Here is a 15,786-nt window from a genome sequence, read left to right on the forward strand (position 1 = left end):
AATAACAACCGATTCCTTATTTGGGCTGGTACACTAGTATATATAGGGAATTCTACGTGTAATTTTGAATACAGACCAAGTTGTATATTTACTGCGGCTACTAGTTCTACAGCATAACCAGCTCTTCCATTATCTTACAGAACACAGGTCTTTTCAAACCGGAATTGTAATAAAAACGTTAAAGAATAAGATGCCAAGACACCCATCACCGTATTATCTCATTATCCTCAGAAAATCCTAATCAATCAATTGATAAATGATCTAATTCATTGTTATCAATCATCTTTCTGTCACTCTCTCACCTGCAGTGGTCCGTCGGTCTCCTTTAAGGCCCTGTCCAACCGAAACTTGACCTGACGTAGCCTCTCCGTGTCCCGGAGAAGCTGCTCGAGCTCGAACCCCAGCTCGCTCCGCCAGAACGAGATTTCCGTTATCCGTTCACCGATCCACCGGGAGCTGTCAGACTGCGTTCGCCGCGTAAGCTGCTCTTTACTCTGGATCAACCGGGAGGTCTCGCGCCAGAAGCTTTCCGCTTGCCGTCTGCTGCTCTCCAAGCGCCGGTAGTTTACGTTGTTGGCGCGCAGCCAATCTTCCCGGGTGATCTGACACATGGCCACCGGGTTCGGTTTGAGAGGCGGCATCCTAATGAGCTGTTCCCCTCCCCAATGGGTCTCGAACGGCTCCGTGGATTTCCGCTGAACAGAGACCAGCCTGGGTTTGGACTTCCCGCTTCCCGTTAGGTCGAAGCTGACTTGCTGTGGCTGAAGCTGCGTGGCAGTGAAGCCCTTGTAGCTGTCTCTCATGGTGGTCAGGCTCGGTAAGAATCCAGAGGAACAAGGTCGCAAGGATCCGTAGACTTCCATCCGTGCAGGAGATCCTGAGTGAACACGGGTGCGACCTGCTGTCCGGCCGCTCGTGGTGACAGACAGCCTTGAGCCCCGAACACTGTTGTTTTATAACCTGATGACTCCTGGTTTATGACGGGGTCATTGTGACATCGTGATAGAACTGCTGGAGGCCCGTAGAAAACCAATTACAGAACTTAGGAATGATTTTCAAATTCTAGCTGCTTTATTGGCGTGAAAAACATTGTGTCAATATTGCCAAAGCAACAACAAATATACATTGTAATAGAATTATAAACAATAAACAAATAACAATATAAAATGGTAGAAAATAATAATACAACAATTAAATACAAAAAATAAAATGGTAACAGTCAATAGTAGAAATGTAATCAATATAATAATCTAACCATGTCAAATTAAACTATAACTGACTTATAACTAAATAACGGTCATCTTCTCCTTTATATCAATACTACAACCACCATCGTCATTACTACGACTACTACTACCATCACTAAACTGTTATCATTACTACTATCATTACCTTTATATCAATACTACAACCACCATCATCATTACTACGACTACTACTACCATCACTAAACTGTTATCATTACCACTATCATTACCTTTATATCAATACTACAACAACCATCATCATTACTACGACTACTACTACCATCACTAAACTGTTACCATTACCACCCATACCACTACCACCACCACCATCACTAAACTGTTAACATTACCAATACCACCCATACCACTACTACTACAACCACCATCATCATTACCACCACCACCACTAAACTGTTATCATTACCATTACCACCCATACCACTACCACTACAACCACAATCATCATTACCACCACCACCACTAAACTGTTATCATTACCATTACCACCCATACCACTGCTACCACCATCACTAAACTGTTATCATTACCATTACCACCCATACCACTACTACTACCACCTCCACCATCATTACCACCACCATCACTAAACTGTTATCATTACCATTACCACCCATACCCCTACTACTACAACCACCATCATCATTACCACCACCACCACCACTAAACTGTTACCATTACCACCCATACCTCTACTACCACCACCATCACTAAACTGTTATCACTACCACCCATACTACTACTACAACCACAATCATCATTACCACCACCTCTACTAAACTGTTATCACTACCATTACCACCCATACCTCTACTACTACAACCACCATCATCATTACCACCACCACCACTAAACTGTTATCATTACCACCCATACCACTACTACCACCACCACCACCACCACTACTAAACTGTTATCATTACCATTACCACCCATACCTCTACTACCACAACCACCATCATCATTACTACAACTACCACCACTAAACTGCTATCATTACCATTACCACCCATACCACTACTACTACAACCACCATCATCATTACCACCACCATCATTAAACTGTTACCATTACCACCCATACCACTACTACTACCACCACCATCACTAAACTGTTATCACTACCATTACCACCCATACCACTACTACCACCACCACCATCACTAAACTGTCATCACTACCACCCATACCACTACTACTACAACCACCTTCATCATTACCACCACCACCACCACCACTAAACTGTTATCATTACCATTACCACCCATACCACTACTACAACCACCATCATCATTACCACCACCACCATCACTAAACTGTTATTACCATTACCACCCATACCACTACTACCAACACCACCATCACTAAACTGTTATCATTACCATTACTACCCATACCACTACTACTACAACCACCATCACTAAACTGTTATTATTACCATTACCACCCATACCTCTACTACTACAACCACCATCATCATTACCACTACAACTACCACCATCACTAAACTGCTATCATTACCATTACCACCCATACCACTACTACTACAACCACCATCATCATTACCACCACCACCACTAAACTGCTATCATTACCATTAACACCCATACCACTACTACCACCATCACTAAACTGTTATCATTACCATTACCACCCATACCTCTACTACTACAACCACCATCATCATTACCACCACCATCACTAAACTGTTACAATTACCATACCACCCATACCACTACTACTACAACCACCTTCATCATTACTACTACCATCACTAAACTGCTATCATTAACATTACCACCCATACCACTACTACTACAACCACCATCATCATTACCACCACCACCACTAAACTGCTATCATTACTATTACCTCCCATACCACTACTACCACCATCACTAAACTGTTATCATTACCATTACCACCCATACCTCTACTACTACAACCACCATCATCATTACCACCACCATCACTAAACTGCTATCATTACCATTACCACCCATACCTCTACTACTACAACCACCTTCATCATTACCACCACCATCACTAAACTGCTACCATTACCACCCATACCACTACTACAACCACCACCATCAATAAACTGTTACCATTACCACCCATACCACTACTACAACCACCACCATCACTAAACTGCTATCATTACCACCCGTACCACTACTACTACAACTACCATCATCATTACTACCACCATCACTAAACTGTTACCATTACCACCCATACCACTACCACCACCACCATCACAAAACTGTTAACATTACCTACCCGTACCACTACTACTACAACCACCTTCATCATTACCACCACCTCCACTAAACTGTTATCATATAATAATAATAATATATCCCATTTAGCAGACGCTTTTGTCCAAAGCGACTTACAAGTCGGCTGGGGCCACTACTTTTGCATATGGGTGGCCCCAGTGGGAAACGAACCCACGACGCTTGGCGTTGCAAGCGCCATGCTCTACCGACTGAGCCACACAGGACCCACCCATACCTCTACTACTACCACCACCACCACCACTAAACTGTTATCATTACCATTACCACCCATACCACTACTACTACCACCACCATCAATAAACTGTTACCATTACCATTACCACCCATACCACTACTACTACCAACACCATCACTAAACTGTTACCATTAACATTACCACCCATACCACTACTACTACCACCACCATCACTAAACTTCTATCATTACCATTACCACTACTACCACCACCATCACCACTAAACTGTTACCATTACCATTACCACCCATACCACTACTACTACCACCACCATCACTAAACTGTTATCATTACCATTACCACCCATACCACTACTACTACAACCACCATCATCATTACCACCACCATCACTAAACTGTTATCATTACCATTACCACCCATACCACTACTACTACAACCACCATCATCATTACCACCACCATCACTAAACTGTTACCATTACCATTACCACCCATACCTCTACTACTACCACCACCACCACCACTAAACTGTTATCATTACCATTACCACCCATACCACTACTACAACCACCATCATCATTACCACCACCACCATCACTAAACTGTTACCATTACCATTACCACCCATACCACTAATAAAACCACCACAATCACTAAACTGCTATCACTACCATTACCACCCATACCACTACTACTACAACCGCCATCATCATTACCACCACCACCACTAAACTGCTATCATTACCATTACCACCCATACCACTACTACAACCACCACCATGACTAAACTGTTACCATTACCACCCATACCACCACTACTACCACCACCATCACTAAACTGTTACCATTACCACCCATAACACCACTACTACCACCACCATCATCATTACCACCACCAACACTAAACTGTTATCATTACCATTACCACCCCATACCACTACTACTACTACCACCATCACTAAACTGTTACCATTACCACCCATACCACTACTACAACCACCACCATCACTAAACTGTTATCACTACCTTTACCACCCATACCACTACTACTACCACCACCATCACTAAAATGTTACCATTACCACCCATACCACTACTACCACCACCACCATCACTAAACTGTTACCATTACCACCCATACCACTACTACCACCACCACCATCACTAAACTGTTATCACTACCATTAACACCCATACCACTACTACTACAACCACCATCATCATTACCACCACCACCACTAAACTGCTATCATTACCATTACCACCCATACCACTACTACAACCACCACCATCACTAAACTGTTATCACTACCATTACCACCCATACCACTACTACTACCACCACCATCACTAAACTGTTACCATTACCACCCATACCACTACTACCACCACCACCATCACTAAACTGTTATCACTACCATTACCACCCATACCACTTCTACTACAACCGCCATCATCATTACCACCACCACCACTAAACTGCTATCATTACCATTACCACCCATACCACTACTACAACCATCACCATGACTAAACTGTTACCATTACCAACCGTACCACTACTACTACCACCACTAACCTGTTACCACTACTATTTGGAATGATAAACAACAATAAAAATAACAACAATAATACTAATAATGAGTAAGTTACTGCTCACTATGCAGATGTTGTTATTTAATGTTGTTATTCTGGCCATGGCAGGCTAATACATATGCATCATTCTGTCATACGATGCCTGTGTATCAGTATTCTAATTCCTAATGCTGTGGGGGGGGTCATTCTGTCATACGATGCCTGTGTATCAGTATTCTAATTCCTAATGCTGTGGGGGGGGGATCATTCTGTCATACGATGCCTGTGTATCAGTATTCTAATTCCTAATGCTGTGTGGGGGGGTCATTCTGTCATACGATGCCTGTGTATCAGTATTCTAATTCCTAATGCTGTGGGGGGGTCATTCTGTCATACGATGCCTGTGTATCAGTATTCTAATTCCTAATGCTGTGTGGGGGGGTCATTCTGTCATACGATGCCTGTGTATCAGTATTCTAATTCCTAATGCTGTGTGGGGGGGGTCATTCTGTCATACGATGCCTGTGTATCAGTATTCTAATTCCTAATGCTGTGTGGGGGGGGGGTCATTCTGTCATACGATGCCTGTGTATCAGTATTCTAATTCCTAATGCTGTGTGTGGGGGGGCATTCTGTCATACGATGCCTGTGTATCAGTATTCTAATTCCTAATGCTGTGGGGGGGGTCATTCTGTCATACGATGCCTGTGTATCAGTATTCTAATTCCTAATGCTGTGTGTGGGGGGGGTCATTCTGTCATACGATGCCTGTGTATCAGTATTCTAATTCCTAATGCTGTGTGTGGGGGGGGCATTCTGTCATACGATGCCTGTGTATCAGTATTCTAATTCCTAATGCTGTGGGGGGGGGGTCATTCTGTCATACGATGCCTGTGTATCAGTATTCTAATTCCTAATGCTGTGTGGGGGGGGGTCATTCTGTCATACGATGCCTGTGTATCAGTATTCTAATTCCTAATGCTGTGTGGGGGGGGGTCATTCTGTCATACGATGCCTGTGTATCAGTATTCTAATTCCTAATGCTGTGGGGGGGGGGGGTCATTCTGTCATACGATGCCTGTGTATCAGTATTCTAATTCCTAATGCTGTGTGGGGGGGTCATTCTGTCATACGATGCCTGTGTATCAGTATTCTAATTCCTAATGCTGTGTGGGGGGGGGGGTCATTCTGTCATACGATGCCTGTGTATCAGTATTCTAATTCCTAATGCTGTGTGGGGGGGGTCATTCTGTCATACGATGCCTGTGTATCAGTATTCTAATTCCTAATGCTGGGGGGGGGGGGGTCATTCTGTCATACGATGCCTGTGTATCAGTATTCTAATTCCTAATGCTGTGGGGGGGGGGGGTCATTCTGTCATACGATGCCTGTGTATCAGTATTCTAATTCCTAATGCTGTGTGGGGGGGGGGGGTCATTCTGTCATACGATGCCTGTGTATCAGTATTCTAATTCCTAATGCTGTGTGGGGGGGGTCATTCTGTCATACGATGCCTGTGTATCAGTATTCTAATTCCTAATGCTGTGTGGGGGGGGGGGGGGGGTCATTCTGTCATACGATGCCTGTGTATCAGTATTCTAATTCCTAATGCTGTGGGGGGGGTCATTCTGTCATACGATGCCTGTGTATCAGTATTCTAATTCCTAATGCTGTGTGTGGGGGGGGGGGGTCATTCTGTCATACGATGCCTGTGTATCAGTATTCTAATTCCTAATGCTGTGTGGGGGGGGGGGGGTCATTCTGTCATACGATGCCTGTGTATCAGTATTCTAATTCCTAATGCTGTGGGGGGGGGGTCATTCTGTCATACGATGCCTGTGTATCAGTATTCTAATTCCTAATGCTGTGTGGGGGGGTCATTCTGTCATACGATGCCTGTGTATCAGTATTCTAATTCCTAATGCTGTGTGGGGGGGGGGGTCATTCTGTCATACGATGCCTGTGTATCAGTATTCTAATTCCTAATGCTGTGGGGGGGGGGTCATTCTGTCATACGATGCCTGTGTATCAGTATTCTAATTCCTAATGCTGTGGGGGGGTCATTCTGTCATACGATGCCTGTGTATCAGTATTCTAATTCCTAATGCTGTGTGGGGGGGGGTCATTCTGTCATACGATGCCTGTGTATCAGTATTCTAATTCCTAATGCTGTGTGGGGGGGGGTCATTCTGTCATACGATGCCTGTGTATCAGTATTCTAATTCCTAATGCTGTGTGTGTGGGGGGGGGGTCATTCTGTCATACGATGCCTGTGTATCAGTATTCTAATTCCTAATGCTGTGGGGGGGGGGTCATTCTGTCATACGATGCCTGTGTATCAGTATTCTAATTCCTAATGCTGTGTGGGGGGGGGTCATTCTGTCATACGATGCCTGTGTATCAGTATTCTAATTCCTAATGCTGTGGGGGGGGGGTCATTCTGTCATACGATGCCTGTGTATCAGTATTCTAATTCCTAATGCTGTGGGGGGGTCATTCTGTCATACGATGCCTGTGTATCAGTATTCTAATTCCTAATACTGTGTGGGGGGGGGGGGGTCATTCTGTCATACGATGCTCCGGTTGGAGCGAGCGGCCGCATCTACACTTCGGTCCGCAGGTAGTATAACTTTTTATAACTTTTCATTACATTTCGTTATAGTACAACGGTTTGATTTGTCTAATCTTAGCAATTTCTTCTTAGCCAGCTACATAGCCGTCCTTGTATCAACGACAATTGCATAATTATCGTATTTCGTCGTCCTAACGTATCTGCCCAGCAGCTAGCTAAGCAGCTAGCTAAGCAGCTAAGCAGCTAGCTAACATCCACTGTCCACTAGCACTGTAGTAACTATTACACTCAATTGAACGACTCGATTAGCGTAGTGTCAGCTAGCTACATAGTTGTCTTCGTATCCAAGATATTTGTGCAGTTTAGAGTGTGTAGACTTAGAGTGATTATCTTAATTTACCGAGGTTAGCTAGCCAGCTATTTGTCGTCCTTAACGTAGGAAATGCTGCTAGCTAGCTAGCCAACAGCTAGCCAACCTCTACCGAAGTGAACTCCAACTACCCGGTCAACATTCCGTCGTTCCACAGGTAGTATCACATTTTCATTTCACTTCATTACAGTACAACGGTTTGATTTGTTTGATCGTAGCTAGCCAGCTACATAGCCGTCTTTGTATCTAAGACAATTGTGTAGTCTAGAGCGATTTTCTAGGTTAGCTTTCTAGGTTAGCTGGCCAGCTATTGTCGTTCTTCTACTGTTTGAATAGCAGCACCGTAGTAACTATTACAGTACAACGGTTTGTTTTGTTTGATCGTAGCTAGCTAGATACATAGCCGTCTTTGTATCTAAGACAATTGTGTAGCCTAGAGCGATTTTCTAGGTTAGCCAGCCAGCTATTGTCGTTCTTTTAAGTAACGGAACGCAATCAACCTTGCTAGCTAGCCAGCTAGCCCCCGAATAGCAGCACTGTAGAAACTATTACACTCGACGGAACGACTTGATTAGTGTAGTGTCAACATCGCAGCCACTACCAGCTAGCCTACTCCAGCAGTACTGTTTCATTTCAATCATTTTAGTCAATAAGATTCTTGCTACGTAAGCTTAACTTTCTGAACATTCGAGACGTGTAGTCCACTTGTCATTCCAATCTCCTTTGCATTAGCGTAGCCTCTTCTGTACCCTGTTAACTATGTGTCTATCTATCCCTGTTCTCTCCTCTCTGCACAGACCATACAAACGCTCCACACCGCGTGGCCGCGGCCACCCTAATCTGGTGGTCCCAGCGCGCACGACCCACGTGGAGTTCCTGGTCTCCGGTAGCCTCTGGAACTGCCGATCTGCGGCCAACAAGGCAGAGTTCATCTCAGCCTATGCCTCCCTCCAGTCCCTCGACTTCCTGGCACTGACGGAAACATGGATCACCACAGATAACACTGCTACTCCTACTGCTCTCTCTTCGTCCACCCACGTGTTCTCGCACACCCCGAGAGCTTCTGGTCAGCGGGGTGGTGGCACCGGGATCCTCATCTCTCCCAAGTGGTCATTCTCTCTCTCCCCTTACCCATCTATCTATCGCCTCCTTTGAATTCCATGCTGTCACAGTTACCAGCCCTTTCAAGCTTAACATTCTTATCATTTATCGCCCTCCAGGTTCCCTCGGAGAGTTCATCAATGAGCTTGATGCCTTGATAAGCTCCTTTCCTGAGGACGGCTCACCTCTCACAGTCCTGGGCGACTTTAACCTCCCCACGTCTACCTTTGACTCATTCCTCTCTGCCTCCTTCTTTCCACTCCTCTCCTCTTTTGACCTCACCCTCTCACCTTCCCCCTACTCACAAGGCAGGCAATACGTCGACCTCATCTTTACTAGATGCTGTTCTTCCACTAACCTCACTGCAACTCCCCTCCAAGTCTCCGACCACTACCTTGTATCCTTTTCCCTCTCGCTCTCATCCAACACTTCCCACACTGCCCCTACTCGGATGGTATCGCGCCGTCCCAACCTTCGCTCTCTCTCCCCCGCTACTCTTTCCTCTTCCATCCTTTCATCTCTTCCCTCTGCTCATACCTTCTCCAACCTTTCTCCTGACTCTGCCTCCTCAACCCTCCTCTCTTCCCTTTCTGCATCCTTTGACTCTCTATGTCCCCTATCCTCCAGGCCGGCTCGGTCCTCCCCTCCCGCTCCGTGGCTCGATGACTCATTGCGAGCTCACAGAACAGAGCTCCGGGCAGCCGAGCGGAAATGGAGGAAAACCCGCCTGCCCTGCGGACCTGGCATCCTTTCACTCCCTCCTCTCTACATTTTCCTCCTCTGTCTCTGCTGCTAAAGCCACTTTCTACCACTCTAAATTCCAAGCATCTGCCTCTAACCCTAGGAAGCTCTTTGCCACCTTCTCCTCCCTTCTGAATCCTCCTCCCCCTCCCCCTCCTCCTCCCTCTCTGCAGATGACTTCGTCAACCATTTTGAAAAGAAGGTCGACGACATCCGATCCTCGTTTGCTAAGTCAAACGACACCGCTGGTTCTGCTCACACTGCCCTACCCTGTGCTCTGACCTCTTTCTCCCCTCTCTCTCCAGATGAAATCTCGCTTCTTGTGACGGCCGGCCGCCCAACAACCTGCCCGTCGACCCTATCCCCTCCTCTCTCCTCCAGACCATTTCCGGGGACCTTCTCCCTTACCTCACCTCGCTCATCAACTCATCCCTGACCGCTGGCTACGTCCCTTCCGTCTTCAAGAGAGCGAGAGTTGCACCCCTTCTGAAGAAACCTACACTCGATCCCTCCGATGTCAACAACTACAGACCAGTATCCCTTCTTTCTTTTCTCTCCAAAACTCTTGAACGTGCCGTCCTTGGCCAGCTCTCCCTCTATCTCTCTCAGAATGACCTTCTTGATCCAAATCAGTCAGGTTTCAAGACTAGTCATTCAACTGAGACTGCTCTTCTCTGCATCACGGAGGCGCTCCGCACTGCTAAAGCTAACTCTCTCTCCTCTGCTCTCATCCTTCTAGACCTATCGGCTGCCTTCGATACTGTGAACCATCAGATCCTCCTCTCCACCCTCTCCGAGTTGGGCATCTCCGGCGCGGCCCACGCTTGGATTGCGTCCTACCTGACAGGTCGCTCCTACCAGGTGGCGTGGCGAGAATCTGTCTCCTCGCCACGCGCTCTCACCACTGGTGTCCCCCAGGGCTCTGTTCTAGGCCCTCTCCTATTCTCGCTATACACCAAGTCACTTGGCTCTGTCATAACCTCACATGGTCTCTCCTATCATTGCTATGCAGACGACACACAATTAATCTTCTCCTTTCCCCCTTCTGATGACCAGGTGGCGAATCGCATCTCTGCATGTCTGGCAGACATATCAGTGTGGATGACGGATCACCACCTCAAGCTGAACCTCGGCAAGACGGAGCTGCTCTTCCTCCCGGGGAAGGACTGCCCGTTCCATGATCTCGCCATCACGGTTGACAACTCCATTGTGTCCTCCTCCCAGAGTGCTAAGAACCTTGGCGTGATCCTGGACAACACCCTGTCGTTCTCAACCAACATCATGGCGGTGGCCCGTTCCTGTAGGTTCATGCTCTACAACATCCGCAGAGTACGACCCTGCCTCACACAGGAAGCGGCGCAGGTCCTAATCCAGGCACTTGTCATCTCCCGTCTGGATTACTGCAACTCGCTGTTGGCTGGGCTCCCTGCCTGTGCCATTAAACCCCTACAACTCATCCAGAACGCCGCAGCCCGTCTGGTGTTCAACCTTCCCAAGTTCTCTCACGTCACCCCGCTCCTCCGCTCTCTCCACTGGCTTCCAGTTGAAGCTCGCATCCGCTACAAGACCATGGTGCTTGCCTACGGAGCTGTGAGGGGAACGGCACCGCAGTACCTCCAGGCTCTGATCAGGCCCTACACCCAAGCAAGGGCACTGCGTTCATCCACCTCTGGCCTGCTCGCCTCCCTACCATTGAGGAAGTACAGTTCCCGCTCAGCCCAGTCAAAACTGTTCGCTGCTCTGGCCCCCCAATGGTGGAACAAACTCCCTCACGACGCCAGGACAGCGGAGTCAATCACCACCTTCCGGAGACACCTGAAACCCCACCTCTTCAAGGAATACCTAGGATAGGATAAGTAATCCTTCTCACCCCCCCTTAATGACTTAGATGCACTATTGTAAAGTGGCTGTTCCACTGGATGTCAGAAGGTGAATTCACCAATTTGTAAGTCGCTCTGGATAAGAGCGTCTGCTAAATGACTTAAATGTAAAATGTAAATGTATCAGTATTCTAATTCCTAATGCTGTGGGGTGGGGGGGGGTCATTCTGTCATACGATGCCTGTGTATCAGTATTCTAATTCCTAATGCTGTGGGGGTCATTCTGTCATACGATGCCTGTGTATCAGTATTCTAATTCCTAATGCTGTGTGGGGGGGGGTCATTCTGTCATACGATGCCTGTGTATCAGTATTCTAATTCCTAATGCTGTGGGGGGGGGGTCATTCTGTCATACGATGCCTGTGTATCAGTATTCTAATTCCTAATGCTGTGTGGGGGGGGGGTCATTCTGTCATACGATGCCTGTGTATCAGTATTCTAATTCCTAATGCTGTGTGGGGGGGTCATTCTGTCATACGATGCCTGTGTATCAGTATTCTAATTCCTAATGCTGTGTGTGGGGGGGGCATTCTGTCATACGATGCCTGTGTATCAGTATTCTAATTCCTAATGCTGTGGGGGGGGGGGGGGGTCATTCTGTCATACGATGCCTGTGTATCAGTATTCTAATTCCTAATGCTGTGTGGGGGGGGGGGGTCATTCTGTCATACGATGCCTGTGTATCAGTATTCTAATTCCTAATGCTGTGGGGGGGGTCATTCTGTCATACGATGCCTGTGTATCAGTATTCTAATTCCTAATGCTGTGTGGGGGGGGGGGGTCATTCTGTCATACGATGCCTGTGTATCAGTATTCTAATTCCTAATGCTGTGGGGGGGTCATTCTGTCATACGATGCCTGTGTATCAGTATTCTAATTCCTAATGCTGTGTGGGGGGTCATTCTGTCATACGATGCCTGTGTATCAGTATTCTAATTCCTAATGCTGTGTGGGGGGGGGTCATTCTGTCATACGATGCCTGTGTATCAGTATTCTAATTCCTAATGCTGTGGGGGGGGGTCATTCTGTCATACGATGCCTGTGTATCAGTATTCTAATTCCTAATGCTGTGGGGGGGGGGTCATTCTGTCATACGATGCCTGTGTATCAGTATTCTAATTCCTAATGCTGTGGGGGGGGGGGGGGTCATTCTGTCATACGATGCCTGTGTATCAGTATTCTAATTCCTAATGCTGTGGGGGGGTCATTCTGTCATACGATGCCTGTGTATCAGTATTCTAATTCCTAATGCTGTGGGGGGGGTCATTCTGTCATACGATGCCTGTGTATCAGTATTCTAATTCCTAATGCTGTGTGGGGGGGGGGGTCATTCTGTCATACGATGCCTGTGTATCAGTATTCTAATTCCTAATGCTGTGTGGGGGGGGGGGGTCATTCTGTCATACGATGCCTGTGTATCAGTATTCTAATTCCTAATGCTGTGTGGGGGGGGGGTCATTCTGTCATACGATGCCTGTGTATCAGTATTCTAATTCCTAATGCTGTGTGGGGGGGGGGTCATTCTGTCATACGATGCCTGTGTATCAGTATTCTAATTCCTAATGCTGTGTGGGGGGGGGGGGTCATTCTGTCATACGATGCCTGTGTATCAGTATTCTAATTCCTAATGCTGTGGGGGGGGGGTCATTCTGTCATACGATGCCTGTGTATCAGTATTCTAATTCCTAATGCTGTGGGGGGGGGGTCATTCTGTCATACGATGCCTGTGTATCAGTATTCTAATTCCTAATGCTGTGTGGGGTCATTCTGTCATACGATGCCTGTGTATCAGTATTCTAATTCCTAATGCTGTGTGGGGGGGTCATTCTGTCATACGATGCCTGTGTATCAGTATTCTAATTCCTAATGCTGTGTGGGGGGGGGGGTCATTCTGTCATACGATGCCTGTGTATCAGTATTCTAATTCCTAATGCTGTGTGGGGGGGGTCATTCTGTCATACGATGCCTGTGTATCAGTATTCTAATTCCTAATGCTGTGGGGGTCATTCTGTCATACGATGCCTGTGTATCAGTATTCTAATTCCTAATGCTGTGTGGGGGGGTCATTCTGTCATACGATGCCTGTGTATCAGTATTCTAATTCCTAATGCTGGGGGGGGGTCATTCTGTCATACGATGCCTGTGTATCAGTATTCTAATTCCTAATGCTGTGTGGGGGGGTCATTCTGTCATACGATGCCTGTGTATCAGTATTCTAATTCCTAATGCTGTGGGGGGGGTCACTCTGTCATACGATGCCTGTGTATCAGTATTCTAATTCCTAATGCTGTGGGGGGGGGGTCATTCTGTCATACGATGCCTGTGTATCAGTATTCTAATTCCTAATGCTGTGTGGGGGGGGTCATTCTGTCATACGATGCCTGTGTATCAGTATTCTAATTCATAATGCTGTGTGGGGGGGGGGGTCATTCTGTCATACGATGCCTGTGTATCAGTATTCTAATTCCTAATGCTGTGGGGGGGGGTCATTCTGTCATACGATGCCTGTGTATCAGTATTCTAATTCCTAATGCTGTGGGGGGTCATTCTGTCATACGATGCCTGTGTATCAGTATTCTAATTCCTAATGCTGTGTGGGGGGGGTCATTCTGTCATACGATGCCTGTGTATCAGTATTCTAATTCCTAATGCTGTGTGGGGGGGGGGGGTCATTCTGTCATACGATGCCTGTGTATCAGTATTCTAATTCCTAATGCTGTGGGGGGGGGGGGGGTCATTCTGTCATACGATGCCTGTGTATCAGTATTCTAATTCCTAATGCTGTGTGGGGGGTCATTCTGTCATACGATGCCTGTGTATCAGTATTCTAATTCCTAATGGGGGGGGTCATTCTGTCATACGATGCCTGTGTATCAGTATTCTAATTCCTAATGCTGCTGGGGGGGGGGGTCATTCTGTCATACGATGCCTGTGTATCAGTATTCTAATTCCTAATGCTGTGTGGGGGGGGGGGTCATTCTGTCATACGATGCCTGTGTATCAGTATTCTAATTCCTAATGCTGTGGGGGGGGGGTCATTCTGTCATACGATGCCTGTGTATCAGTATTCTAATTCCTAATGCTGTGTGGGGGGGGGGTCATTCTGTCATACGATGCCTGTGTATCAGTATTCTAATTCCTAATGCTGTGGGGGGGGGTCATTCTGTCATACGATGCCTGTGTATCAGTATTCTAATTCCTAATGCTGTGGGGGGGTCATTCTGTCATACGATGCCTGTGTATCAGTATTCTAATTCCTAATGCTGTGTGGGGGGGTCATTCTGTCATACGATGCCTGTGTATCAGTATTCTAATTCCTAATGCTGTGTGGGGGGGTCATTCTGTCATACGATGCCTGTGTATCAGTATTCTAATTCCTAATGCTGTGTGGGGGGGTCATTCTGTCATACGATGCCTGTGTATCAGTATTCTAATTCCTAATGCTGTGTGTGGGGGGGGGGTCATTCTGTCATACGATGCCTGTGTATCAGTATTCTAATTCCTAATGCTGTGGGGGGGGGTCATTCTGTCATACGATGCCTGTGTATCAGTATTCTAATTCCTAATGCTGTGTGTGGGGGGGGGGGTCATTCTGTCATACGATGCCTGTGTATCAGTATTCTAATTCCTAATGCTGTGGGGGGGTCATTCTGTCATACGATGCCTGTGTATCAGTATTCTAATTCCTAATGCTGTGTGTGGGGGGGGTCATTCTGTCATACGATGCCTGTGTATCAGTATTCTAATTCCTAATGCTGCTGTGTGGGGGGGGGTCATTCTGTCAT

At 46.6% G+C, this 15,786-nt stretch overlaps 1 protein-coding gene across 1 annotated transcript in view; it reads right to left on the minus strand.

The window, feature by feature from the left end:
- Positions 1-863, minus strand: part of LOC135525684 (tektin-3-like) — a 17,408-nt gene extending 16,545 nt beyond the window's left edge. The window contains exon 1 of the mRNA XM_064953464.1: positions 303-863. Within this exon, the coding sequence (XP_064809536.1) occupies positions 303-863 (561 nt within the window). The remainder of the gene's footprint in view (positions 1-302) is intronic.
- Positions 864-15,786: the final 14,923 nt, after the last annotated feature.

This window comes from Oncorhynchus masou, chromosome 5 (genome assembly GCF_036934945.1).
Source record: "Oncorhynchus masou masou isolate Uvic2021 chromosome 5, UVic_Omas_1.1, whole genome shotgun sequence".
In the NCBI taxonomy this organism is placed as follows: domain Eukaryota; kingdom Metazoa; phylum Chordata; class Actinopteri; order Salmoniformes; family Salmonidae; genus Oncorhynchus; species Oncorhynchus masou.